The 26,512-nt window shown below is 39.1% G+C and overlaps 7 protein-coding genes across 7 annotated transcripts; 4 read left to right on the top strand and 3 right to left on the bottom strand.

The window, feature by feature from the left end:
- Positions 1 to 2,601: 2,601 nt before the first annotated feature.
- On the top strand, positions 2,602 to 7,388 carry MELLADRAFT_115985 (uncharacterized protein; the record flags this gene model as incomplete). The annotated part of the gene is made up of 11 exons (XM_007408155.1): positions 2,602 to 3,182; positions 3,293 to 3,409; positions 3,472 to 4,293; positions 4,392 to 5,008; positions 5,084 to 5,259; positions 5,329 to 5,577; positions 5,649 to 5,780; positions 5,857 to 6,165; positions 6,252 to 6,384; positions 6,458 to 6,609; positions 6,684 to 7,388. The coding sequence occupies 11 exons, from the start codon at positions 2,602 to 2,604 to the stop codon at positions 7,077 to 7,079; spliced, it is 3,684 nt and encodes a 1,227-aa protein (XP_007408217.1).
- A 581-nt stretch (positions 7,389 to 7,969) lies between these two features.
- Positions 7,970 to 9,689, bottom strand: MELLADRAFT_104942 (family 61 glycoside hydrolase; the record flags this gene model as incomplete). Its single annotated transcript, XM_007408049.1, has 6 exons — positions 7,970 to 8,059; positions 8,134 to 8,183; positions 8,265 to 8,406; positions 8,494 to 8,944; positions 9,026 to 9,259; positions 9,337 to 9,689. 6 exons carry the CDS (start codon positions 9,687 to 9,689, stop codon positions 7,970 to 7,972), a joined length of 1,320 nt encoding a protein of 439 aa, XP_007408111.1.
- Positions 9,690 to 12,530: 2,841 nt separating this feature from the next.
- MELLADRAFT_77338 (uncharacterized protein) lies at positions 12,531 to 14,163 on the top strand (the record flags this gene model as incomplete). Its single annotated transcript, XM_007408156.1, has 4 exons — positions 12,531 to 13,054; positions 13,163 to 13,492; positions 13,573 to 13,672; positions 13,761 to 14,163. 4 exons carry the CDS (start codon positions 12,637 to 12,639, stop codon positions 13,861 to 13,863), a joined length of 951 nt encoding a protein of 316 aa, XP_007408218.1.
- A 1,731-nt stretch (positions 14,164 to 15,894) lies between these two features.
- Positions 15,895 to 16,503, bottom strand: MELLADRAFT_124053 (uncharacterized protein; the record flags this gene model as incomplete). Its single annotated transcript, XM_007408048.1, has 2 exons — positions 15,895 to 15,986; positions 16,053 to 16,503. 2 exons carry the CDS (start codon positions 16,501 to 16,503, stop codon positions 15,895 to 15,897), a joined length of 543 nt encoding a protein of 180 aa, XP_007408110.1.
- A 1,291-nt stretch (positions 16,504 to 17,794) lies between these two features.
- On the top strand, positions 17,795 to 19,364 carry MELLADRAFT_84706 (uncharacterized protein; the record flags this gene model as incomplete). Its single annotated transcript, XM_007408157.1, has 3 exons — positions 17,795 to 17,977; positions 18,051 to 19,106; positions 19,188 to 19,364. The coding sequence occupies 3 exons, from the start codon at positions 17,795 to 17,797 to the stop codon at positions 19,362 to 19,364; spliced, it is 1,416 nt and encodes a 471-aa protein (XP_007408219.1).
- Positions 19,365 to 20,322: 958 nt separating this feature from the next.
- MELLADRAFT_71427 (uncharacterized protein) lies at positions 20,323 to 21,859 on the top strand (the record flags this gene model as incomplete). The annotated part of the gene is made up of 3 exons (XM_007408158.1): positions 20,323 to 20,741; positions 20,807 to 21,549; positions 21,767 to 21,859. The coding sequence occupies 3 exons, from the start codon at positions 20,649 to 20,651 to the stop codon at positions 21,849 to 21,851; spliced, it is 921 nt and encodes a 306-aa protein (XP_007408220.1).
- A 743-nt stretch (positions 21,860 to 22,602) lies between these two features.
- On the bottom strand, positions 22,603 to 25,954 carry MELLADRAFT_84704 (uncharacterized protein; the record flags this gene model as incomplete). The annotated part of the gene is made up of 8 exons (XM_007408047.1): positions 22,603 to 22,838; positions 22,906 to 23,653; positions 23,731 to 24,646; positions 24,740 to 25,053; positions 25,129 to 25,331; positions 25,404 to 25,636; positions 25,703 to 25,887; positions 25,949 to 25,954. The coding sequence occupies 8 exons, from the start codon at positions 25,952 to 25,954 to the stop codon at positions 22,603 to 22,605; spliced, it is 2,841 nt and encodes a 946-aa protein (XP_007408109.1).
- Between the last annotated feature and the right edge of the window lie 558 nt (positions 25,955 to 26,512).

Raw genomic sequence — 26,512 nt, 5'->3', positions numbered from 1 at the left:
TTCGTCTGTCACAGTCACAGACAATCTGAATATTAATGGAATATTGGTGCTTTCAATCAAAGAATACTTCGCCATCACGGCCTGGTCGCTGGAAGAGCGGGATCGTGGTGCCATCAACGAAGCCCACACAGCCTGGGAACCTGTCGCGTTCTAAGACCTTGGAAATCGCTTTGCGTCTTTCGGAATTGGGCCAAGCGACATAATGAGCACCTGCGGTGAGAATAGCAGAGATCACCCTGCGGGTACAGTTGACTACCGAGCCTTGCCCAACCTTGTAGTTTCTCGCAAACCTTCCAACTGACGCCCCATTTCCATTGCTTCCAAGGCGTTTGAGGGTGATTGCGAGTTGTTGTACCACGGGAGGTTGGGGATTGTTGGAGTTTGAAATAAAGATTGGGTCTTGATGAATCAACTCCAAAAGGGCACAGAAGCCTTCCGGTGTGGTCCTCATCGCTTGTCGGAAGTCAGTTCTTCTGGTAAGCAACATGTCACGAAGATCGAAAGCGTTTGCAAGTGGTACACGAAATCGAGGCTCGAGATATCGCCGCGAGATGACAGTACATAGCATATCCGCCCACTGGACTTCCTCGTCAAAGAGGTCATCGTACAACGTCACCATAAGCTCGTCATGTGGAAAAAAGATTCGTCCATCGCTAGGGTCCGGTGGATGTTCATCACCGCCAGGTGTGTCAGTCGCGGCATCCATATGAGCAAACATGCACAAAGTGGTTAGATCTCGTATCGCGGTGACTCGGTCAGATACTCGAGGCATTAGGATGGTTTGAGTGCGGTGTAGACAATGGGAGACAGGTGAAGATGATGATGATGATGACCAGGAGCAGGCGATGAAGAGAGTAGAGAGTTCAGACTGAGATGAGAGATCAGATTTGATTGACTGAACTGACCTCTCTCACAAGTCCATCTCTCCAAGGTGGTCACAGAGACGTCACAGTTGATCAATCAAAAAAAAAGATGTGAAAAAAAGTATTAAAACACCCCTACCGTTGCGTTTGAAACAAGGAAATCAGGACCATATTTACATTTTTCAAACGTTGAACCTTTTTTTAAGTGGCCATAAAACTTATTTTTACGGTGTCTGCCACTCTGCAAACACAAAATTAAAAGACCGGACACACCTAAAATTTATGTTTGGCAAAGTGCGGCGCATTGTCCGCTAAAACTGACTTGAACCGCCCTAATGTATCCTCAGCATAACCAGCAACAATATGGTCTTGACATATGCAAGAGCACACACCATTAGGGTAGTTCAAGAAGGGCTTTGACAGCCCATTTTCAAGTTTTATATTTTGTTTGGGCACCTTAAACTTTCAGTAAAAGTTTGGTTCACAGTTTTAAGATCACCAAATCAGTCTTAAAAATTATAAATTGCCTCCCTGCCATCCCAAAAAGGTCAGGGACAATGAGCAAAAAAGATATTGCTTCCACCTTTTTTTCTTTTTGTTCTTGTTCCTGGATCATAATGCTTTTTGGTCAAATACAAAAGATTGGGTACTTGCTGGGCTTGAAAGGTCACGTGTGGGAGATGATGTGCTTCCGCTGATCTCATCACAACCACTTAATCAGGATGTTGAGTTTCATAAACACCATCAAAACAAAAAAATGAACTAGAAAAAAAAGACGTTGGAAACAAAGTCCCTGAAATTATAGGTCCTTAAAATATAAATTTAGAGTGTTTGGATTTGTGCAATCAATCTTTCTAAGGACCAAACAACCCCAAAAAGAGTGATTGCAAGTCAGTGCCCATGTGGCTTGTGTCACTGGACTTGGACCACCCTATTCAATCAGGCCAACAAGCCATGCCATCCTGACCAGCCACTGTGGCCAAATCCTTCAGATCTTGCAAAACATGCAATTATTGCCCTTTGGGTGTTACTAATGTGGCTGGGATGAACATGAGGTGCTTCTTTTCTGATCTAAGATGTTACTGACAAAATTGGTATGAAAGATCCAAAAACTCGAGATTTTCAAGTATGAAATTTTTGAAAATCTGGGATTTACGTTGGTTGCTTCAGGAGGACCTTTCTGGGGTCCTGTACTGAGAGTTCTCCCCTTGCCACATGCCTCAATATGGGTCAAATAGCATAAATTCCCAAGACTCAGGTTTGTATCTGGGGTGAAATATTTGTTTCTGAGTGCTCGCCGGATATTTGGCGAGGGATCTGGTCGGGTGTCGGGCATGGATTTTTCTTTGCAAAGATACCAATTGGTCATTCCGCGATGAAGTCAGATGGCAATTTGTCAGTCGGTTTGGGGGTCGGATGAGCCAGGATTGACCGGCTTGTCACCGGATCACAGGTTGGATTCGGGATGAAGGTGTTTTTTTGATTCGTTGGATTGAATTTGAATGAAGAAGCGAGTTGAGAATGGGATGGAAGTGGAAATTTGAATGATGAGTGTTTCCTTGTCAAGATGAAGTAGAAAGTTGTTCAACTCTTTTACAGATTAAAAGCAAAAATTCAATTTCGCCCTTGAAAAGTTTGTACATACAGTCCGTTCGTCAAATATTCTGGAGTTTTACACATTTACAGCCAATTCTCAACAACACCAAGATATCATTTCATTCGATTCTCCTTCACCAAGATGTCTCGTATAGCTAAATCATCAAACAGCCTCAACAGTTCAACCAAACCAACTCAACCTACCACAGCCTCAAGTCATCCTCCAAGTTCAACAAGACAATCTACTCGAACTCGTCTTACTTCAACTTCAAGTCTCACTCGTCCACCATCCAGAGTCAATCAACCTCAAACACATTCACGCTCTACAACCTCTGCAAAGAGAGTCCCAGAACCTAAACTATCGCAATCCAGTCATCATTCAAACTTTGATTCTAAAACTTCTCATACTGAAGCAACCGATGGACCCATCAATTCTCAACATCCTGGCGCGAATATCAAAGTGGTAGTCCGATGTCGTGGATTGACCGAATTAGAACGCGATCAACAAGTTGTTTTGTTCACCGGAGGCGTTCGTGGTCGCGAACTGACTGTCAACGTCAACAATCAGCCCACCGGAGGCGCAGGAGACGCGACAGGTTCAAACGATGCCAACTGTCCTCCCGATGATCCCGTGCCGCTTGACACAGGTTATGGATCCTCTTTGGTTGAGGACCCTAAAAAGAACGCGAATACCAAGACATACCCTTTTGATCACGTTTTTGGGTGAGTTATTTGTTTGCTCCGAAATAAGAGTTGGATCTACACGGCCCGATGATTAAAAAACCTCAGTCGCGCTAACAGGGACATCATCATCATTTATCTTTATCTGAAAGGCCTGATGCCGATCAATCCCTTATCTTCAACGATGTCGTTTCACCTATTTTGACAGAAGTACTTCAAGGTTACAATTGTACTATCTTTGCTTATGGTCAAACCGGTACAGGCAAAACGTAAAGCAAATCACTACATTCTTCATGAAGGCCTTGTCTCACATTTGGTTTTCTTTATTCAGATATACGATGACAGGTGATTTGAGCATTCCCACCACCACTACCATCATGCCAACTATCAAAAGCTCAGAAGGTTCATCCTCTCCAATGAATCCAGATGGACTTCAAAACTTATCCCCTACCTCAGATCCTACACCTCTCATCATCCCAACTTCACTTACTAAATACTCTACCGAAGCTGGAATTATTCCTAGAGTACTTCATTCACTCTTTAATTTATTAGAAGATTGTAGTGAAGAAGAAAAAGTCGAATTTAGTGTAAAAGTTAGTTTTGTAGAACTTTATAATGAAGAATTAAGAGATTTGAATTATATTGGAACAGATTCAGAAACGAATACGAACAATAATACTGGAAATTCGAATACCAATGGAGCCCCTCCAATTGGTTCTACTAATTTGAAAATCTTTGAAGATGGCACATCAAATAAGAAAGGAGGAGGTTCAGGAGGTTCAGGAGTTTATATACAAAACTTAACAGAAGCACCTATCAGTTCAGCAAAAGAAGGAATCAAGATTTTAACATTAGGTTCAGCTAGAAGACAAATTGCAGCCACTAAATGTAATGAACAATCATCTAGATCTCATTCAGTATTTTCTATAACGATTCATGTTAAAGATACGAATGGAAAAGAAGGAAAAGAAGATCAATTGAAGATTGGAAAATTGAATTTGGTTGATTTAGCTGGGAGTGAGAATGTGGGAAGGTCTGGGGCTGGAAAAGAGTTTGGTAGAGCACGTGAAGCTGGGATGATTAATCAAAGTTTACTGACTTTAGGGAGAGTGATCAATGCATTGGTGGAAAAGAGTAGTCATGTACCATACAGGTAAGCGTTGCCATTGCTAGCTTCTAATTCTGTTGACTTCTCGCCATAGCTGCATCTGCGGAATGGTCACTGATCAATTGCTTGTTCAACCATCGTAGGGAGTCCAAGCTAACCCGACTCTTACAAGACTCGTTAGGAGGAAAGACCAAGACGTGTATCATTGCGACGGTTTCACCAGCTCGAATGAATATTGAAGAAACCCTTTCAACATTAGATTATGCACTTCGAGCCAAATCGATCAAAAACCGACCAGAATTGAATAATAAGATTAATAAAGCAGCCCTCATTAATCAATATGTACATGAGATTGAAAAATTAAGACATGATTTGATTGCTACACGTACGAAGAATGGAATTTATTTTAATGAAGAAAGGTGGTCAGAGATGGTAAATGAATCAGAAGGTAAAAACCGAATGATGATTGAATCACGTAGAAAGATTGAATTGATTGAATTGGAATTGATGAGAACCAAGAAAGAGTTTGAGAAATGTTTAAGAATGTTAAATGTTAGAGAAGGAGAGATTAAAAAAATTCAAGATGAATTGAATAAAAGGTTAAATGAATTAGATGAATTGAAATCGATTAGAGATCATTTAGAAACCGATTTGGTTCAAGAGAAAGGTGCAAGAGAGGTGAGTGAAAGAAGTAGGAGTAAATGGAAAGGTAGATGTCAAGAGGCTTATGAAGAGAATGAAGGATTAAGGGCCAAGATTGGTGTGTAATCAGTTTCAATCTGATATGGTTTGTAAACCCGAAGCTTTTTTCTGACTCTATACATCATTATTTTAGGTCGAAAGGCAGCAGTTGAGGCTCTTAATCAAGATACAATCAAAGTAGTCGATCAAAGTATGAAGGCAACTAGTAGTAAACTTCAAACTGAATTAGACGGATTTAAAGTCAACTTTAATCAACTTCATAAGACTATGCAAGACCGACTTACGAAATTTGGACAAAAGCATTCAGAAGTAAGTTGTCTGTTATTTGTCTTTGTGATTTAAGTAGTGGATTTTTAACTGACCTTTCTTGACGAGTAGGAAATTTCAGCATCGCATACACATTTAGAAGAAAGACTGGAAGGTTTAACACAATGCCATACGAAAGCAGCGGAGATGATTGAGGATCTTGAAGGGACCGGTCAGGATTTGATTGGAGACCGACTTTTGAGGAAGATGATTGGGGAAGAGCTTTTGAAGGCTCATTCAGATCATCTGAATGAAGTCAACGCAAGAGAATCAGTAAGGTTAAATGGATTGCAATCTATGATTGAAGAAATCAAAGAAGAGGTGAATGCTTTGTGGAGTTTTGATGCTAGGGACTTTGGTATTGATGACTATCTTTTCACGATTTGTAAAAGGCTTTGAACTATAGTGATCGGATGTGGGGATGTGCAGAAAAGACGGTAGAAGTGATTCGGAAGAAGTTTATAGAGGATCGAAAAGGATTGATCCAATCGCATGAAGAAGAGAAACGAGAGTTGCTGGAACAGGTTCGCCATGATTATGTAGCAGAGATGCAGTGTTCATCTTATTGGTTATTGACACGAATGTTTTGTTTCTCTTTAGACAGATTTACTTAAACAACAAATTGAAAAACTTCAAGAAGATTATAGAAAAGAAGAAGAACAAGGATATTTAGATACAGAAGAATTGATGAGGATCATCAGTCGACAAAGAGAATCGAATCTGAAAAGGAAATTGAAAGAAACAGAATCAATTGTTCAATCACTTGAAGATTTAAGTCAAAGACAAGATCATAAGAGAAGAAGGATTGATGAATTTCAAGAAGGTTTTGATTTGGCTCACAATCGATTAGAAGTTCAATTATCTACGGAGTTAGATGGTACACGGGTTACTGTACAAGGGTTTGATGAGGTGAGCTTGGTGATCGATTCTTGATTCATTCTTGTCTGTTTTTCCTTTCTTGCGATATTCATCTTTTGGCTCTCTGTCTATTGTAGAACTTGAAACAGAAAGCTAAGGCGGCTTCGAAAGCGCTGGTGACCGATCACGATCAAGCTCTTGAAGCTTCTCAAGTCTATTTTGAAGGAGTAGATCAAATCGAAACTGAAATGAAGACTACATGTAACCAACGTAAGTTCTAAGCTACTACCCTTTCTTTGGAAACATGTAGATTACATTTCCTGAAACGTTTTTGGTTCTTTAGTCTTGGACGAATTTGAACAACGTGGCGAAAAGCTTGAGTCCAGTTTGACAAGAATGTTGAATGAGACGAAAGAGAGTTATGGAACACTAAGGTCTAAGATGAAAACGGTTGAAGATGCAGTGGAGGATGTAGTTGAAGAAAGTAAGAAAGAGGTCAGTAGTATTGATTTGAAAGATCTATTGAAGTTTCCAAAGTTACTAACTGTGATGTGTGTTATTTTGGATAGTTAAATGTACAATGCAATTCAACAAATGAATGTATAGAGAAATCTATCAACTTAATGGCCAATATCCAACAAGACGTTCATACTTATCTAACAAAAGAAATCAAACAAGACGTTGTAACAGGACAAACACCGAGAGCTAAACGAGTAGTACCAGAAGAAGAAGAGGAGGAGGAAGAAGAGGAAGATAATGAGAATGAAGTCAAAGGGAATGAAGAAGAAGAAGAAGGAGAAGGAGAAAGGCTAACAATGTTAGGTATGAAGAATATGTCTTCTGCTTGTAAAAGGAAAAGATCGATTTCTGGTTCATCTGGTAATGGTCATAGTCATGGTGGAAAACATAGAATTCATATTGGAATTTTACGTGATAAAGCTAATCAAAGTCTTTCAAGGAAATAATTCTTTTCTGATTCCTTTGGTAATTTTTCAATACATACATTTATTTTTTCAAAAGCAAATATACAATCACTTTTTGAATGTTTAATTGTTTTGATTTAATTACTTTTTTTTGAGTTTTTTGAAGACTTTTTGTTAGAGATTGTAATTAGGTTCTGGAAAAAACGGACACCGTTTCTTTTTGGTTTTCTTTCTTGGTTTCTTCTCGTAATTTTTGATTTGATTAGTTATATTTTATTTATCATCGTCATCGTCATCGTTGTAAAGTTCGGTTTTATCAGTCTTTGTAATTTGAATGTTTTAGTATTTGTTAAAGAAAGAAAAACAAAAACATACGCTTGGACTTGGACTTGGACTGTCTCAATTTCTAAGGCACATAAAGTCGTTAAAGCCTCAAGCAGTTTCTGCCTGATCGTGAGTGTGATAGCGAGTTTCACCATAATATGTAGTCAACTATCGCAAGTAAAGCTCATTGGATTTATCTTCCTCATACCAATCCACTTACAAAGCTTCTTGTTCGACAGGATTATGTGGAAACGCTGATCTTAATTTTGAAAATCCATCACTCATGAAGATTGTATAGAGAAAGAGGCAATTGGGTTTTCTTCTAGGCTACCTGCGCAACGGTTCCAGTTCAGATGATGGAAAATTGATGAGGAATGAGGAAGGAGGAGTGAAACACATCTCAAAGGTAATCAACGGCAATGTCTCTCATTTATCGGGCTTTCAATTTCTTTCTCAACTTTGAATCATGAGACATTCAAGTACCCTTTTGATATTGGAAGTTCTCTTATTGAGAATAGTCAGATATAAACGAACAAAAATAGACATAGGCGCTGCCTTGCAATTCAAATTATATACGATAAAAACAAATAACTAAACAAAAGAATGAACTATCTATTTCTTCGAACAGGAGAGCTGGTAATCTTATAACATTTTTCATAAATCGCATCCGAGGCTAATCTGATGGTATCGGTGTTGTCCTACAAAAAAAAGCAAAGCAGAAGTTGTATCAGATGAGTGAAGAGATTGTCAAGTGAAAGGTTTTTCAACTTACCTGACAGTTTGTCTCGGCACATTTGGCCCAAGCACAAACGGCTGCGTGGTCTTTACAAACACAGTCCAAGTCTCCAGAACGACAAGTAGAACGACCAAGTTGTTTTCCAGATCCAAAACACTTGTTCATACAACTTTCAGATTTTGAGATCTCCTTTGAAGATGGATTTTGATGTTCGGGAATATAATCGGTTGTACTTAAACGAGAACGTGAGGATAAGATCGCTCCACATTTCGAATAAACTTCATCAGATGCCTTTTTGCTCTCGTCTCCCTAAAAATCACAATTGATTAGAATCTCGTCAGTTCATAAAACTTGGAATATGAAGGAACAGTGGAAAAAATCAGAAGAAGAGCTTACCTTGCAGTTTCCTTCAGCGCAGGATACATATGCACAAATCCATTTATGAGATCGACATAGACAAGAGAAATCTTCGGGTGAACAAGATGGGGCTAAATGCTTGAGTTCGTGAGCAGTGGTCTTGGCTTTGAAACAAGTACCATCACAAGCAGTCAGTTTGGTTAATTGATTAGAGTTGAAGGTCGATTTTTTCGGTTTGCAGTCCTTGGATTTATTTCCCTTGGGCTGTTTTTCTTTAGATTGATTTCCTGCAACCTTTGAGATCACCTTGGGTCCTGGAAGATGGTCTTTAGGGATGTTCCCAGACTTGTAGGCTCCGGGAAATTGAACCGAATCGAGACGACTGAGATCATGGGCGGGAGTTCGCGAACCTGTGACATGGATCTGACCACAGTACACGTAATATTGATCTTGTTTTCCCTCCTGGTCGCTCGATTGTCCGAAAGTAATCCTAGAGAACGAAAAGAAACATTTGAGCACGTTGTGATTGAAAAGATAATGAGAACAGAAGGAGTGATAAGAAGGTACCCACAATTCTAATCTCATTATATAGCTACCTGGAGGAATAAATGAAGGGATCGGTATGTTCCATTTATTGCCATCTGCCTTGTGATCAAAGTTTGGACGCAATTTCTCAGAAATTGCGTTTACCTCGGCTTGAATTTTAAAGTAACTAGCTTTGGCAGCATCGAAGTTGGCACATGAATTCGCTTCGGCACCACAATAACCAAGATAAGTTTGAATATGGCCATTAGGGTGAGGAAATCTAAAGAAGAGAAAAAGTCAGTGATCAACAGACAAGAGGGAGTAATGGTCATCGAATTCGAAGAAAGAAAGTCTTACCCTTTGCCAGGTTCACCGGTGATCACAAGGTCAATTTCTCCTCCAGCTTTAACTGATAAAGTCTTCTTCGCAGCTTGATCAGACGTGTGGAAGAAAGGAGCGATAGGGGCGGCAATTTTTCCTTTAGGAGTATCATTAGCACCACAAGTAATAGCTGGAGTTTCGATAAATTTACTACCGATCCATCCAGTATTCTTTGAGACACCTCTGAAGGCTGTATTACCTAAAGGTTGCTTTTGAGCATTTTCAAATTTACCACCATCGGCCGACCAAGTTTTGATGTAAGCGTGAGCAGAAACTGTGTTGAATAAGTGAAGGGCTTGTAGAAAGGAAATCTTCATGATAGTATGCATTTGTTTGTTGTGTGACGTGGGTTTAGATAGTATGATTTGGAGCGTGATTATCGGTATTCAGGTTTTATGAGCTTGACCGAAAGGTTTATTGATGTTCGGAAAGCTGGAAAGGTCGTATAGATCTTTGGCGTATTGTGGATTAGATTGAGTCTGATTGACCTCACTTATATACCTGAACAGTCTGAGAATAGCGCTCAGCTTAGAGCTCCAAAAGCGCGATCATAAAGTCAAATGAAATGAGATAAAATAAAAAAAGTTGAGGGAGTTTAAAGAACTTTTCATCCTCTCAATTCGCTTTCGATCAATTAAAGTTTTCCTTTGGAATCGTAAAGAGTGTTGTCACCCCCTTTTGAAGTTCCTCAGATGAGTTGATACAAAGGGAATTTGTTACGCATTTATCATAAAAAAGCTGAGTGTTCAAACGCGTGGATCTTCATAAAGAAAAACCCCTTATGTTTTTTCAAACTAAGCTTTTAGTGATGATTAGCTTTTGTGATTCACCTGAGCTTTTATTTGTGCTTTGGAATTATTTTGTAGGTACGATTGGAAAAAGTATAGTAAATGCTTTTGAAAATGATAATTAGAAATGTATTGGGCATTCGGACTAAATACGAAATATGTAAGTGGAAAATGACGCTGAATAAGCATTGAAAGAGCCATACGTAAAAAGCACATCTTAAGACTGTTGGAGTGATGGTGAGGAAATGCTATGAGAGTAGAGATGGTATGTAGCCATTGCCCATGAACGCGTTTGGCTATGGGAGAGGCCCTGTTCATGACTTATTAAATAATTATCCAAACTATACCGTAACGGTGTATGTAACACAAGTGACCATCGTTGGTTTGATATGGAAAACTCGTCAAGCTCACGCACACATTCAAGGATCGATCTGTTATGATCCCAAGCAAAAGGTGTGCTCACGATATATGAAGATCTCACTGACCCCACTAGGGTCTGGAATAACGGAGAACTTTACTTCAGAAACTATGTACCACTCCTCATCTTGGCTTAGTCATGTTTAAAGCGACTTTCAGCAACACTCTCGTCTGAGCCCCGGGTGTTAATGATGACTCAAAAATAAGCTTACAAACTAGCTCATTCCGAGAAATTCTCACAACGGTTAAGCGTGAGCTTCATTCAAAGTATTTTAATTTTTCACTACCTTATAAATAAATCTCGCTACTCTAGGAAACACTGATACCGGAAGGCAAATGTAGAGCAACAAACCCAAGAAGAGAAGTAAACCTTTTATAAATATCTGTCACCGTCTATCCAGTACTTGAAAAGGACAAATGAGATACTATGACAAGGGCAGAGCTCTGAGATACATAGACCTAGGAGGTTTGACTGAGAAGATAAAAGACAAACTACATACATCAAGCTAATTCTCGAGTCCTGGCAGAATATCAGGTTTTCTACATACCCCGGCTTTTAGCAGGTCGAGGATGATCAGCTCAGCATTTGACAAGAGTGACTAAGATACTACAGCGAGAGAAGAGATCTAGGCTCATACAGACTTGTAAAGTAAGAGGGATAAGATGAAAGACAGAATACTGACCAAAGTGATAAACTGATGACCAGATGATTGAAATTTAGTGAAGCGGAGTAAAGGACTCAGGAGGAACAAGATTCAGAACACATTTCAGTAGGTGGGTACCCAGATTATATTCATGTCAAGCAGCTTGATCAAACAAAAACACATAAATCCATGACTTGTCCAAAATTGTTCTCCTCGACTAGGAAGAAAAGGAATCAGTGACACGAGGTGGGCTAGGGCCGGGTTGCAATTTTGTATGCCGAATAGCGGGTTCGGACCTGAAGGAGTAAAAAACTGCGATACAAGAAGGCTTGAAAAAATGAGAGTGCTGTGGGAGGCCACACACGGCGCTGACACTGACAGTCTCCACTGGAGGCGTCCCCTACGCTGACCGAGTTACATCTTGCGAAGAGAAAGTGAGAGCCCTGGAACTTAACCCCTGTCTGACAAGAGGGTGGCGGGCAGGAAATTAAAAAACTGAAAAACAAATTGAACTATTGAGAGCTGGAGAAGTAGTTTTCGATGTGATTAGGATACGTATTTCTATACTACTACGTGACCCCTTTAGCCTTACTGATTCCCCTATGTTAATAGCAGTACCAATTTCAATTCTTTTCATAGGTAGCCTTCATCTTTCAGCTATATGGTTTGCTATCACAATCTTCACGGCGTACAAACCACTTTGGATCAGGGTGACTATCGAATAATCCCTTGAGTTGGAATTTAATTTCTTAATCTATCATTCAGTTATCGGTGAGTACAAAATCCCGGTCACTGAACCCAATCACATTCCTGCTATTCAAGCATCGCATAAATGGGTGATCTTTTGGGGGTCATATCATTTATGCTGATTCAAATGATACACTACATCACATTTTCTGTGATGGATACAACATTTCAAGTCTATGATAATTTCAACAGGAGTTATGTATGCAAAATCAAGTTCGTAAATCGGGAGTCAGGTTTAGTGAGTTACATACTTTGGGGGTTAGAGAAAGATTTTAAGATGATGAATGAGTGAGTATTTCAACTGAGATGAGCTCATCTGCGGTCAGTCTGCTTTCACTGAATATTCTACTAGATAGCACTCCTTTTGGTGAGCTTGAGATTGAGATTGATGGTGATTCTGATTTCTTGAGACTTAACATCCTCCAAGATATATAATCGATCTTCTTCCTTTCTTCCCACATTTTTTTTTGTTTCTCAGAATTACAAACTGAATTAAATTATAATCCAGTTGAGAAGTACTGTTGAATTTAATTTGACGAAACCAATTCGATCGACTTTGACACCACCGTGACCTACACAACCACTTGGAACCTTTCTTTTCTTACTTTCTCATCGAAACACTTTCATTTCTTATCTTGCTTTTTCAAATATACCATCATCATCATCAAGAACATCAAGAAATGATCAAAGATCTCATCACAATAATCGGACGGGCTATCATCCTAACCATCTGTCTTGGCATCCTTCACATCTTACACCTATTCACTCATGCAACTCGAGTGATCATCGGATGTGGAACTCGTCTTAGAGATATGTTGGAAGATGGTTTAATTCTAGCTGGATTCAAATCAATGAATTCAAATGAAATATCAACTTTAAAGAAAAAACCAAATCATATAGCCATCGTTTGGGTTCCAATCAATACAACTTTAAATCGACTATTCTTCTTCAAGTTTTTATTTGATCGTTCTTCAACTTCGGATCCAGAGAAGAAACAAGATTTGTATGAAGTTAATGCTATGGCAAACGATTTACAATGTCTTATTACTTGGTCTAAACTTAGTGGGGTTCAAGAAATATCATTTTATGACGAAAGAGGTGAGTTACAATCCAATCCATACATTCTTCAAATCTATCAATAAGATAATCTGCAAGCGTTACAAATTGATATTTTTTCAACTGTTTTTACGGTTTAAATCTATGTAGGACTTCTCAAAAAATACCAATATGACGTACTAGAATCACTCGCTTCAACATATATAATCGGTGTAAGAGACTCGGTTGAATTGATTTTACCTAATCAAGAACATGGTGTAGATCAGGCAGACGTATTAACTAGTTTCTTAATCAAATATAATATTCATGGATCAAATTCACAACCTAAACAAACCTTACGTCTCAATATCCTGACTCGTCAACATGGTCATGCACATCTTGTTCAAGTGGCTCGTCAACTGGTGACTTCAATGCGTAATAAAGATTCATCTCTTTCACTAAATGATCTGAATGTGAAGATTATTGGTGATCAGATTTGTTGTAAGTTGTCTTTTGTTTTTTTGGAATTTTAAATTATCTTTAGCTTGATTGACTCTTTGCTTCTTTTCTTTGACTTTTAGCTACTTCTATTGGTCCTCCTGATCTGATTATGGTACTTGGAGGTCGATCACTTCGATTCCGTGGTTTTCCACCTTGGCAATTAAATCTCGCTGAGATTTAGTAAGCCAACTTGTTCTGATCTTTTTCATTCTGTGAATCTTCTTCTAGAGTGATAAAAAACTGACTCCTTCCTTTTTTGGTTTATTAGTCATGGTAGATCATACTCTATCTTACCTTATCAAGTCACTTATCGAGAATTTATGGCAGCTATGAGAGTTTATAGTGATTGTGAACAAAGAAAAGGTGCATGAAGAGAAAAAGACAAGAAAACAATCAAAATGAAGGAAAAGGTAATTAATATAGAATAGAATAGAATAGAAAACAATGAATGACAGATAAAGAAATCAAACGAAATGAGCTTTTTTCATCTGAATGTCAAAAACTTGGAACTTTTTCCTTTCAATTCTCAAAGATTTTTTTAACAACAAACTTTGTATCATATGTACATGGGCTTTCTAAAAGCCTATTTGTGTAATCCGTTAATTCAACGTGTTTTTTTTTCTTACGGTGATGTATATAAGAGAATGATTGTATCATGATATTCATACTAGAAAAATAATCTCAGGGATAAACTTGGAGAACTAACCAAGAGAGAGGAGAGATGAGGAGTGCTTGAGGTTCAGATGAGGTAAAATTTTATGGTGGAAGTTGAAGATGTTTTCTAAGTAAATCATATAGATCTTCAAGGATTGGTACGTCGTGAGTTTATTTTATCTAGGGAAGGAAAATAGAATGAGGCAAGTCTAGCTATTCCATGCTCAATCTCAAATACCATCTTCTCTGCCTTTTCTTTTGTATTCATTTGGTACCATACTCTAATGATTTCTAACTAAAGATAATATACGCTGTATCACCTCAAATGGTTCAATCTTCAATCTTATGATCATACCAAACCCTTCTAAAAATTGACTGGTGATCAAATTCTAAGAGATCATATATGAGCTGATTTTAATTGTATTTCAAAGCTTTCCAAAAATGATTAAAATCTTTTAAAAGTAAATGTACTTCACCTACAATTCTGAAGTCATTTACCAATCAAATTGAATAAAACATGGTGACTTGGGGTTTTGTTTACACTTTTTTCTATTAAATAGTTGAGATCTTTTTTGTATATATAGGAATAGGTTTAGAAATTTATGAAAAAAGGAATTGAGATGATTCAGATTTTCTGACGTATCAAATTTGTATTACTTGTTCAACCCTTTCTACATCATGATTGTAGAAATTGAATTGATGAACTTCAAGCTAGGTTATGTATTGTACATGTATCAGACTTTTTCTTTACCTTGAAACATTCAAGTCTATGTTTAGTATTTTGACCTGGAATCATGAGTTCTAGATCAACTTCTAGGAAAAAGGCCCAAAGATACCTCAAGACCTTTTTCCCACTCATTCAACACTATGAAGAATTTTTCAAGACTTATCCTCATTGATTTGTATGAACTCAAAGAGACTGGTGATACTTTGGGATCACAGACAGAGTTCAGGAGAAATGTACTGACGTATAAAAAAGTATGGCCCAAGATCAGAAAATCCTGATAGGTGGCCTACAGAAAATCATGATCATAACTCAATCTGAGAGCACCTCACTTTTAATGGGAATGTGAAGGTTGAATTACATCTCATGCTCATTGTGAACTCCTTAGCGTTTGAAATCAAGTCCCTTCAAAGTATCATGATTGTTTACAAAGTCAGTAAAGCCTCTGATATTCACGATTTCATGTGTTCAAGACCATGTTGTTTGGGCAACTCAAGCGGCATCGATCGGTACGGTCGTTATCTGGTTGTTTAGAGACAACTTTGTTTTGAGGCAAACGAATTCTTACCAAGCGTTTTTATTCCACAATCACGCCGGAGGGAAGGTCTGTGCTTGATATGTAGCAAAAATCGTTTTACAGGAGTTTGGAACTCTCTGACTTGTCAAAGATCGAGAGAAAATCCAGAAGTTGTTGTTTTACAATAATGAGCCTGATATCTACACAACCAATGGAATCAAGGTATCAAAGATTCAATGAGATACCACAGTAATAACAATCATTTGAGTACAACTTTGATGGACAACAAGTACATAACAGATAGGCTTTAATTTTATGTATATGAAACGCGAAAGGATAACTAAAAGTCAAATTTAATGAAAGTTATATAACATCAACAATAAAAACGCTTCAATTGAACCTGAAATATTCAATTCTGTAACGGAAAGAGGAATCGTCAATAAAAATTGCTTGTGAACTTGAGTTGAAGGATGCAAGAATTGGAAATAGAAAGATACCTAAAACCAATCAAGAAAAGCTCCAAACAAAGCACAATTCATGAAATGACGTATCCGAAAGTCTTTTGAGAAACAAAGCCATCCATCTTGCTCCTTTACGTCCTAGAATCAAATTATTAATCATTAGCAAAAAGAGCAACAGATAACAAGTAAGAATAGAGGACATACTATTTGAAGACCGAGATCTAGATCTAGAATTCCCATTGCGTCTTCTGCGACGTCCAGATCTAAGAAGAACCATAAGAAAGTTTGCATCTTGTTCTTTATATTGAGGAGGTAAATTTGTAAGATGAGGTTCACTAGGAGGAGTCACAATGATAAGAGGAATAGATAAATGAAGCAAGTCATAGAGATCATCATCAAACTCCTCATCGTTTTGATTCGAGAAGGAATAGACAGCTAAGAATCCAATAAGGATAACACAGATTATGAGAAGAAGTAGAATTGCTATGAAAGAGCCTTCTGAAGGTAAAAAAGTTAAGATCAGAACACCAATTATGACTACTGATTGGAATTTTTTTGGGAAGAGTAGGCGAGCGATCACACAAAGTAGAATTATTGGTAAAACAGAAATCAAGAAGGTTTCAAAGAGCTTATGGTGGAGTGGTGAAGGATTCATGATGAAAAGAAGAGTGGACTATTTGGATAATGGGAATGTAAAGGTAAAGATAAAGGTAAAGTTTGAAAAGACTATCAAGTTTTGAGATGGTAGAGGTGATGAAAGGATACGACAGCTCTTGGCCTGAAGGAAAAGTTTAAATCCCCCGTCTCTTGCTGATCGTGATCTGATCAGCTTTTTCGAATGTAGCATAAAATTTAATACACTGCTACCATGAACGGGTCATATATAAAGTCCCTTTCACAATATCTATCCAAGTATCGAAGACCAGGTCTTTTGGTTGAACTTGTTGAACTTGACAAATTTTTAATCTGTAACTCCAAACCAAAGTTCTTGATGCTGTTGTTTTTCAACGAGCACATTTCAATTTGATAAAAAAACATCAGCAGTGGTTGTATCTTTGACAATCACTTCAAAGGGAAACAGTCTTCTGGAAAAAGTTCAGCCTGCATATGTTCAGCCTCAGGTGATGTCTCTGAGTTATCAAATATATGTTGTATCACTAGTTCAAAGGCCAAAAACAATCATCATCTCCGGACTCTTTATCCATAAAGTCCTGCAATCACTTGGTTTGATCTTTGGAGGACTTTGATCAACAATCCTTGTTTGTAGAATTTTTTAATCTCTTTCAAGCAACATTCAATAGCTTCTCAGGCAAACAGAATACAAAGGCGCCGAACTTCTACCGCAGCTGGTGACTTTCTTCAAATATTTCCATACTTTGTACTTTCCATAATATCCTCATGAGTAAAGCCATGAGACAAGAACAGACGCAACTTCTTCAACCAGTCCCCAGAGACTCCAAAACGCACTGTTAAGCACAACATGGATAATCCCAAAAAGCCGGCTTGCTTGAAACCAATCTACCCGAACTTATTGAGTCTCTCCACGAAAAAACCCGCGCAAGTTGTGGTCTCCCAGCTGCGACCGATTGACCGCCGTTGAATCTCTTGGGTTGATAAATTAGACACGGCAATCGGATTGGATCTTTCCAATTGGCAGTCTCTGAAGCCGATTAGAAGAAGTTTGAATTCCATCATGTCCAAATTTCCTGAACTTATCGGATCAAGAAAGACAAAGCTGATGGCACCGGATAACAAGTAGCTTTGTGTTGTATTGAAAGACTGAGTGCCAGGTTCAAGCAAGGTGTTTAAGAGTGAAAGCTATGTGACAGGTTATGTGACAGTACATTTATCGGATCCCGAGTAACCGGATCGAAAGTCCAAATTCTTGTAAAAAGCTTGTTGACCAATTTGGAATTCTAAAAAACCATCAGAAACGAAGTCATAAAATGTCTATCACACCAGAAGAAGTTCCTAAACCTGAAAACCATTTCGCACCGATCGGAGAAACTGCTGAAGCTATTCAAGCTCATGAGGATTCAGTTCAGGATGACGATGATGGAAATGGAAATGAAGAACATGTAGAAGGTGTAGATTCAATCGAAAGTCTTTGTATGGACTGTGGCAAGAATGTAAGCTTTCAAGATCATCGATATGGTTTTTATAATCTTCAGGAAAATGATTGCTAATATGATTGCACTGTAGGGTATGACTCGAATGTTGTTAACGTCAATTCCATTTTTTCGAGAAGTGATTATCGTTTCCTTCAAATGTCCACATTGTCACAACTCGAATAATTCAATTCAATCAGCTGGTCAAATCCAACCACGTGGATCAACTTATACAGTCAAACAACTTTGTTCAGCAGCAGATTTAAATCGTTCGATTATTAAATCTGAACATTGTGTTGTGAAACTACCAGAACTTGAACTTGAAATACCAAAAGGAAAAGGAAAGATGACAACAGTAGAAGGATTGATTAAGGATTGTATTGACGATTTAAGTTTAAATCAGCCGGTTCGTCAACACACTGAACCGATCGTTTATGAAAAGATTGAAGCTTTACTCGAAAAATTACAACGAATCATTGGTCCTGATGCTGAACCTGTGACTGTTCAACTTGAAGATCCTAGTGGGAATAGTTTTATTGAAGCTATCGGAGGTTTAAGTGATCCGAAATGGTCGAAACGCGAGTTTAATCGAACTGCTCAACAAAACATGGAACTTGGCTTACTACCCGATGCAGATCAACCTTTACCTGAGACGACACTAACGGACGATTATGAGGTTGAGAAACCTGAAGAAGTTTACTCATTCCCTTCCACCTGTACTTCATGTGGGAAGACTCTTGAAACTTATATGAAACCTATCTCGATTCCTCATTTCAAAGAAGTCATCTTAATGTCAACCAATTGTCATTCTTGTGGATATAAAGATAACGAAATCAAATCAGGAGGTGCTATCTCTCCTTTAGGCACTCGACTCACTTTAAATGTTAAAGATAAAGAAGATTTAAGTCGTGATATTTTGAAGAGCGAGAGTGCATCATTATCATTACCAGAGATTGATTTACATCTCAATCCAGGTACATTAGGTGGGAGGTTTACGACTCTTGAAGGATTACTAAATCAAGTTTATGAAGAACTCGATCAAAAGGTCTTTGCAAGAGGTGATTCAGCTTCTGTCAACGTAACAGCTGACTCGTCTGCGCCCAATGCGAATAAGTCAAATATGGAATCCTTTTTGGCTAAATTGAAACAGGTGAGTCGAAACTTTCCTTCAATTGATATTTTTGAAACTGTTAGGATCTTAATCTTGTCTTTTTTTTCGCAAAATCAATAGGTTATAGATGCTGAACTGCCTTACACAGTCATCATTGATGATCCATTATCAAACTCGTATATCCAAAATATCTATGCACCAGATCCAGATCCAGAATTAACAAAGGTAGAATATACACGCACGGCAGAACAAGATGATGAATTAGGATTAAGTGACATGAAGACTGAAGATTATTAAATCCTCAAATTGATGTTCAGATACTTTTATGTAAGGTGCAAGATTGGTTTGAGTTGAGTTGTTGCAATTAAAATAAAGTATCAAGATTAGTTTTCCATCCCTCACCTTTTTGGTTGATTTATAGATTATGTTGTAGAAAGCTATTCTTTCAAATTTGTTTTTCTTTGAGTGATAAAGAAATTAGATTTCTAATGTGTATCAGAATTTAAGCTTACATTTGATTTCTTCAAAATTATGTGTTTCTTTTACTTTTTTCCCTTTCACCATTCAACATCTCAAATATTGAACATACGTAGCACTTTCAAGCATATTTCGTCATAGGTCTTAATCTTGATCTCTCCTGCATCCCACACTATCGAATTAAACGGATTACAGTTTGCAGTAGAGTCAATTGCTACAAAATAAGAGAAATACCTGCATTATACAAGTTGATCAACTGCAACGGTCACGTCTTCTTTACAGGTATGTACATACTCAGAGTCGACCATAACCCGATGGTTGGAGAATGACAATGACTGCTCTAGATCACTTCAAGGTTAGTCTTGGATTGGATTCTTTTTTACTTGTGCGCTTTCGCATGTTTGGCATCTTTTAGCATTCTTTTAGCTTTCGGGGAGAAAGCGAACTACTACACGTGTATATTCCTCTTGCGTCAAGCTAACCACTCAAGCTATATTTTGACATAAGTATGTGTTTTCATATGCAGCACTTCTTTCGGTTGTTTGCAGCAGAGTGGATGCGTTGGATAGTTTGTTTTTTGACCTGATCTAAAATGCATGTTTTGGTGTGGAAGATCATCATAGACCTTCATGAACGGTCGAAGCCCGATTCTTTGACATCTTGTCATAATTATATCTGTCGCACTGATCCCTTGGTCTCATAATCTGCTGCCATTCAATAGACAAACTAATGATCTTTTAGTAGTTTAACTTTGGATTTTAAGTGTCCATGCTTTCACAATCCTAACATTCATCCTTTCCTTACCGAATTCTGGTTCCGACTCGTTCAATCAAACTTGGTCGGGGTTTTTAAAATCGATGGAGATTATAAATACTCAGACTTGATTCATGGTGGCAGTGGTGAAGTCAAGACCTCCTGATCTCTTATCTTTGATTCATAATTTTCTATCTTGACCTCTTCGTAAATTCATTAAAATCCTCTTTTCAACTTCATCCCATATTTCCTACTCCCAATTTTTTTTTGCAACTGAAGCTCAACAATATTCAAAAGTTTATATATACCTTTTAAACATTATTTCTTGCATTCTTCTTGTCTTGAAAAGATATGTCATACATAGGATTCGTCTTCAATGGTCCCTTTTGGTCAAAACTCACTCGTAAGAACCGATCTAGAAAATCAACACCTTCTAGTATAAGTGTGAGTAAAACTTGAATGATTAGATTATCTGATCAACTTCTGACTAATGATGATATGATTTTTAGAGCTCTTCGAATTCCTCTATCGAATCTACACCTAAACCTCAAAGAACTAGGAGTTTCATTCATCAAGGACGTGAACCTTCTAGAGTTTCAATTTATGGTACTTGCAGACCTTTAGATTCATCATATGATCCAGTTTACTCGTATGGAACTCCACAATCTCAACCGTCTACTGGCACTCCTACATTTGCAATTGATAGTCAAATTTTACATGACTCACCTAAACTTATCGATTCTCAACATCATGGATGCCATTCTTCTATCCAAGTAATGTTCAGCCTTTCAAGTTATGAAGAGAAAGATCAAAAGCTCGTAACAGGTGCTTCATTACTTATTGGACCTAATCCACCAATCGAAGAGATCGAAAAACCTCAATGTAAATCAAGTCTTCAACAAGTTTTTATACCAGATCAAAAAGATTTGGAATCAGAAAAAGGTTCACCTACATTAGGAGCAAGTCTTGTGACAAGAGAAAGATCAAATCTGAGTCTTGAGTTACAAAGTTATTTTGAAGATGATACCAAATCAGAAACAAGTTCATTATTAGATTATCAAACTGAGATTGAATGTTTACCAAGATCGATTTTTGAAGATGATAGCGATGATGAAGCAGAAGGATCGATTTTAACTAAAAGTAGAGCTCGATCATCTTCAGTTGGTACAACTAATACTACTTCGATTTCGATTCCTTCGATCGTTTTGTCTATACCGGTTGGAGATGATTCTTCACTTGTTGATCAACATAGGTACCGCATCAATTATGATCCTAATTTTCTTATGATCCCTTCTCGTTTTTAATCATCAATCAGAAATGATTCTAAAAGAAACTTTGATTCTCTTTTTTCCCATTAACTACGACCTGCTTTATTCATTTATCTTTTTTGTTCTGTGTTTTGTGCTCTGTTTCTGTTTTTTTTTCTGTTTTGGATTGGGTCAATTTTGGTTTCTGTTTTTTTTAAACAGGTTTCGGATTAGGAAGAATTTGAGTGAGATTTCACTTCGATTGAAAACTAGTTTAAAGAGGACAAATAATAAAAATGTAAAATGAATGTCTCCAGTTCTAAAAGGGAGTCTTTCTCTTGTAAAATTGTATCTTTACTATGACGACTACATCTTTTCTGTTTATAGGATTTTTTGTTCAACAGATCCTTTTTTGATCTTGTAATAATTGTATTGCATGCTTTTTCTTTTCCTTCTACTTGAATTTTGTTGAAATTTTGTGGCGAGGAAATGAGAGTGGTTAAAGAATGGGGAGGGGGAATTTTACACCGACCCGTTTACACCGAATCATTCTGTGCAAAAGCGGGTCAGTGTAAAATTCAAACAGGGGGGGGGGGTTCTTAGAAATTTACACATGTTTTTTTTTTTTTTTCTCGGTGTTAAAAAAAGTTGTGTGGAAAAGACTGTGCAAAAATCTTCTCGCCGGAAGAGACATTTATTTTTACATTGAATATTTTACACCGGATGGTTCAGTGTAAAAAAAAACAGCGTAAAATTCAAGACAAGGCAACCAAATCTCATTTTTGCACATGAAAACTTTACACCGTAAAAGTCTGTGTAAGCAACTCACGTGCAAAAATAATTTTAGGTATGCCTAAAATGAATTTTGCACCGAACCGTTTACGCAGACTTGAGAGATGAAAACATCAGATAACCGCGCAGAAAACATGTATTTGCGGTTTGTAGTCAACACTTTTATAGCCAACATGTATTTGGGGTTTGTAGACAACAACTTTATAAGCCACAAAACCAAAGGAAAAAGAATAAAAGTAAAAAAATCCAAAAAGTAAACACCATTATTACTCCTCCCGCAACTTCTTAAGCCGCATGCGCTTCTCAGCTGCAGCCTTGCGGCCCTCCGCAGCTGCAGCCTTGCGCTTCTCAGCCGTTGCCCTTCGCTTTTCTGCCGATGCCTTTCGTTTTGCTGCTGCTGAAGCGTTGTCCACGTTAGACTTAGCAGCGGGAGCCTTCCTTTTACCTGCGCTGTGGTCCGCTTTCAAGGGAACAGACTTAGCCTGGCGAGCGCTTTGGGTACCTGCGGCATTGAAAGACTCAGTCAGTGCCAGCAGTTGATGGACGCTGCTAAGAGGTAAGTGACTTACGAGGTGGAACAAATTCCTCTTTCACATGATCAACCTTGGGGACCGCCAACTTGATCTTGAATTTCACAGCGTTCAAAGGTGGCCCGAGTTCCTCAGAATCAGAAGCTTTCTCAGAAGAATGTTGAGAAAGCGCATCTTCATCAACGTTGGCGGCGGCCTCCTCGGTCCCTATGATGTCATCCTCAATGCAACGGTGTAGATTCCCGTAGAGAAGGTCTTCATTCATTTGATTATGATCAATTTCGTGTCCCGCATTTGAAAGTTGACGTGGTGAGATGTCCATGTTAGTACCAAGGTCCATTGTACCTCCATCGGGCAAGATGGAGGTACTTAAAGGGGATTCAATCGGCTCTTCAGCTGAGGGAAGCCCTCCTCCGAAAGGTGAGGTGTTGGTCGGCATTGAGAAAGGGATCCTGAAGTGCTGGTTAGGAAACTTGTTCATCATTTCAATAAGTGAATGCTTGATCTTGGTTTTTTCAGGTTCAAAAGGAATCCGCATGTAGCACGTCCAGCTGGTTTCCGGAATACACCCAGCAATAGTGTCCACGTCGCGGGAGACCAGCTGGGCAAAACCTCCGTTTTTAAGCTCGTCGTAATGCCAAACTCCTAAAACGCCTTCCACTGAACGCACCAGCTGACACCAATAGTGATTACCGCCCCAAAAGCCACGTGTTATCAACTGATATTGAGCCACTCCAATGATGATTCGCGCTGGCCAGTTGGCGTCGCCCATATAACGTTTTCTTTCCTTCAAATCTAACCCGGCGACGTTGTCCAAAAGAAAATAGAGGTGCAAAGGTAAAGATGAAGTTTCAATCTTCATACGTTGTTCGAGCATTGTTGGCTCTTTGACTTCGTCGCCTTTGAGCGTCTTTGGATGACATTGACGGCATACCAAGCCAGGTTGGGTGATGATACATCGTTGATCCATTCTTGGAGCAAAGTGTCGAGTTCTCCATACGCAAGGGAAGTTTCTCTGAACATCAAAGGCAAAATCCGTAACACAGCTATAGATCTAGTTGTGCTTCGAGTATGTTGGATGTTGGAAGGGCAGATCAAGGTCTTCGTTACGTCGAGTGCAAACATTGGCCTGATGTAAGCGTGCTCTACTATCATATCCATGAAGCCATCGGCAGAACAGAACTCGTCAGACTTGTAAGACTCGGGTTTGATCTTTTGAATTTCCTTGTGAATTATGTTCTGGCCTCGGGTCAACAATCCAGCGAGGTGTTTACCTTCATTCAATTCAACGTCCAATCGCCCAGTGAAATGTCGGATAATGATAGTGACTAAAGATGTTCCATTAACATGGGTACGGTCGCTCCAGAGAGGTCCCCAAAGCGCGTATAATGATTCGAGTGTGGCCGACATCCAACAACGGTTTCGCGATCCCACAGTCCTTCCCGCGGTATAAGACTGATACGTGGTTAAAGCGCTTCGATTAATGTTCTGGGAACCTTGAGGGCGTGCAGGGCCTTTTTTCTTTGACGCTTTTTTTCCTTTCGATTTGTCGTAATCGAGGAGTTCCTTCGTGGTGTCTGGAGCACGGCCGTCATTGGCGACGAAACGACGTTTGGTTGGTTTGGCCATGCCTAAAGAGGTTACAACCTCTTGCCACGTTTCCTTGCTGGAACCATAAGTGACAGGAATACCTTTCAACCGAGCCTGGTAGTCGCGCTCTAAGCAAGAGACAAAGGCAAAGAGTTGTATCATCCCTTCGATGATACTACACTTGCCATCACTAACACACCGCCAGCACCACAGAGGACGATGTCAGTCAGGCTTTGTCAAAGGTTATTCGATTGAAATCAAATGAGATCCAATTGAGACTTACCAGAGCATGTAATAAACACGATGTAAAGATTCTTGTGCATTCGTTGTTTTTGGCAATTCAGGGCGCCTGCGTCGCTTATCTCGATTGCCTGTCTCGTCTTCTGAACTGTCCTCTTCGGGCAACGGGGGGTCATCCTCAGGTATGCGTTTGCGCGCCGGGAAGAGCATTGCTTGAACATCGGCCGCGTGCCACCAGTCTATCCACCTTTTCGCTAAGGGAAACAATCGGCGCAACTCTTTGAATCGAGTTTCGAGGTCTTCGCGGCCAGGTTCGTCCGGAAGAAGGAGTTCTCTACATTTAGTCTTCCAAGTAGCCTGTAATGATGGAACATAGCAAACATGTTAGATTGCAAGAATTCGACAGATTAAGATTAAATGGGTTCGACTTACCACCATATTCACCTTGACAATCTTATGATTTTTCGAAATTCGAGTGACTGCTTGTTGATAGTGTTGTTCGCATCCATGCAGCTTCAAGAATGCAATTTTTCGATCATGGACGTTGAACACCTCCATGTAGGCATCTATGAAGCCATTTTTCTGCGCTGCTGAAAAATCTACTACCTGTTCGACCAGTCTTCTTTTTTCCCGATCTGACAAATCGGTCTTCTGGATTTGTTTGAAAAGTGTGGCGAAATGATTCTTGTAATGGGAGTTAGACAGACCTCCTAGCCATGACAGTAGGATGGGGACCCAGCGCTGGAGTTTTTCGTTGAACATCGAGGTAGTTAACAAGTATCCGTTTAAAAAAAACTTGTATGTCACATCCGAGAGGAGGCCGCCTGAGTATGCCTCGCCGTCTTCTTCTTTAAGGACTAACATGTCGGCCATCCACGTTGTTTGAAAAGTGAAATGGTCGTCGTCGTCCATAGATATCGACACCATCTTCATCCCTTTCCTGTTGTCGGACCAACAAGAAAGGTCAGTATATATATATCAGTATATAACATAAGATCTCACTTACTTGGACCAATACTTGATCTGCGTATACCATTTGTCTTTACCTTCCCTATCATTTTTATCGTCCATTAACCCGTGTTTACAGAGAATCTCGCGGCGCAAATACCCCAGGCGGTCCGTATGGCCAAAAGACGAATGTAAGTCTGTGACCGAAGCAATCGGATGGGTACCAAGATGGGCACGTCCAACCTGACACAGACTCACAGTCAGGTGCGCATTCAAACGGCAAAAGAATGAGTATCAAACTTACCTTCATAGCAAGGGGTCCCCTTTTCGGATCATTCAACACAGCCTCTTTCAGCTTCTCCTTTGCAAGAGGATCGGCTTTTTTGGCGTCTGGCCATCGGTGGTTGTGTTGTCCTTGATGACGCAGCAAACACCAGTTATCGACAGTGTCCTCGTCGACCCGACAGCGTGCGTTACACTCCTGGTGATTCACAAGACCTGGACATCCGGAGACGGTGCAAGAAGGATACCTAAAACCAGAAATTATACGTGAGTGACTTATTATTTGCAAAGTAAGGAATTAGACGACTTACTTTGCGAGATGTTTCTCGATTGCCTTGTAGCCGGTCGGTGGTGAACCAGCGAAGGGACACTCTTTCTCAGAGCACGTAAGAACACCGAGGCAATAATATCTTCTGATGGTCCAATTGTCGTTGTGTTCAGTTCGCATGGTGTGAGTCCACGCAATCGTCGCCATGCCCGTGGAAAAGTTGGTGATTTGATCTTCTGCTCTCTTCACAAACACAGTATTGCCGTTTGGATATAAAGGATAGTGCTGTTCATCGAGCTCACTGCCGTGATCGATCCA

Source organism: Melampsora larici-populina (assembly GCF_000204055.1).
Source record: "Melampsora larici-populina 98AG31 unplaced genomic scaffold MELLAscaffold_11, whole genome shotgun sequence".
NCBI classification, from domain to species: domain Eukaryota; kingdom Fungi; phylum Basidiomycota; class Pucciniomycetes; order Pucciniales; family Melampsoraceae; genus Melampsora; species Melampsora laricis-populina.
This window is presented reverse-complemented; position numbering and strand designations above follow the sequence as displayed.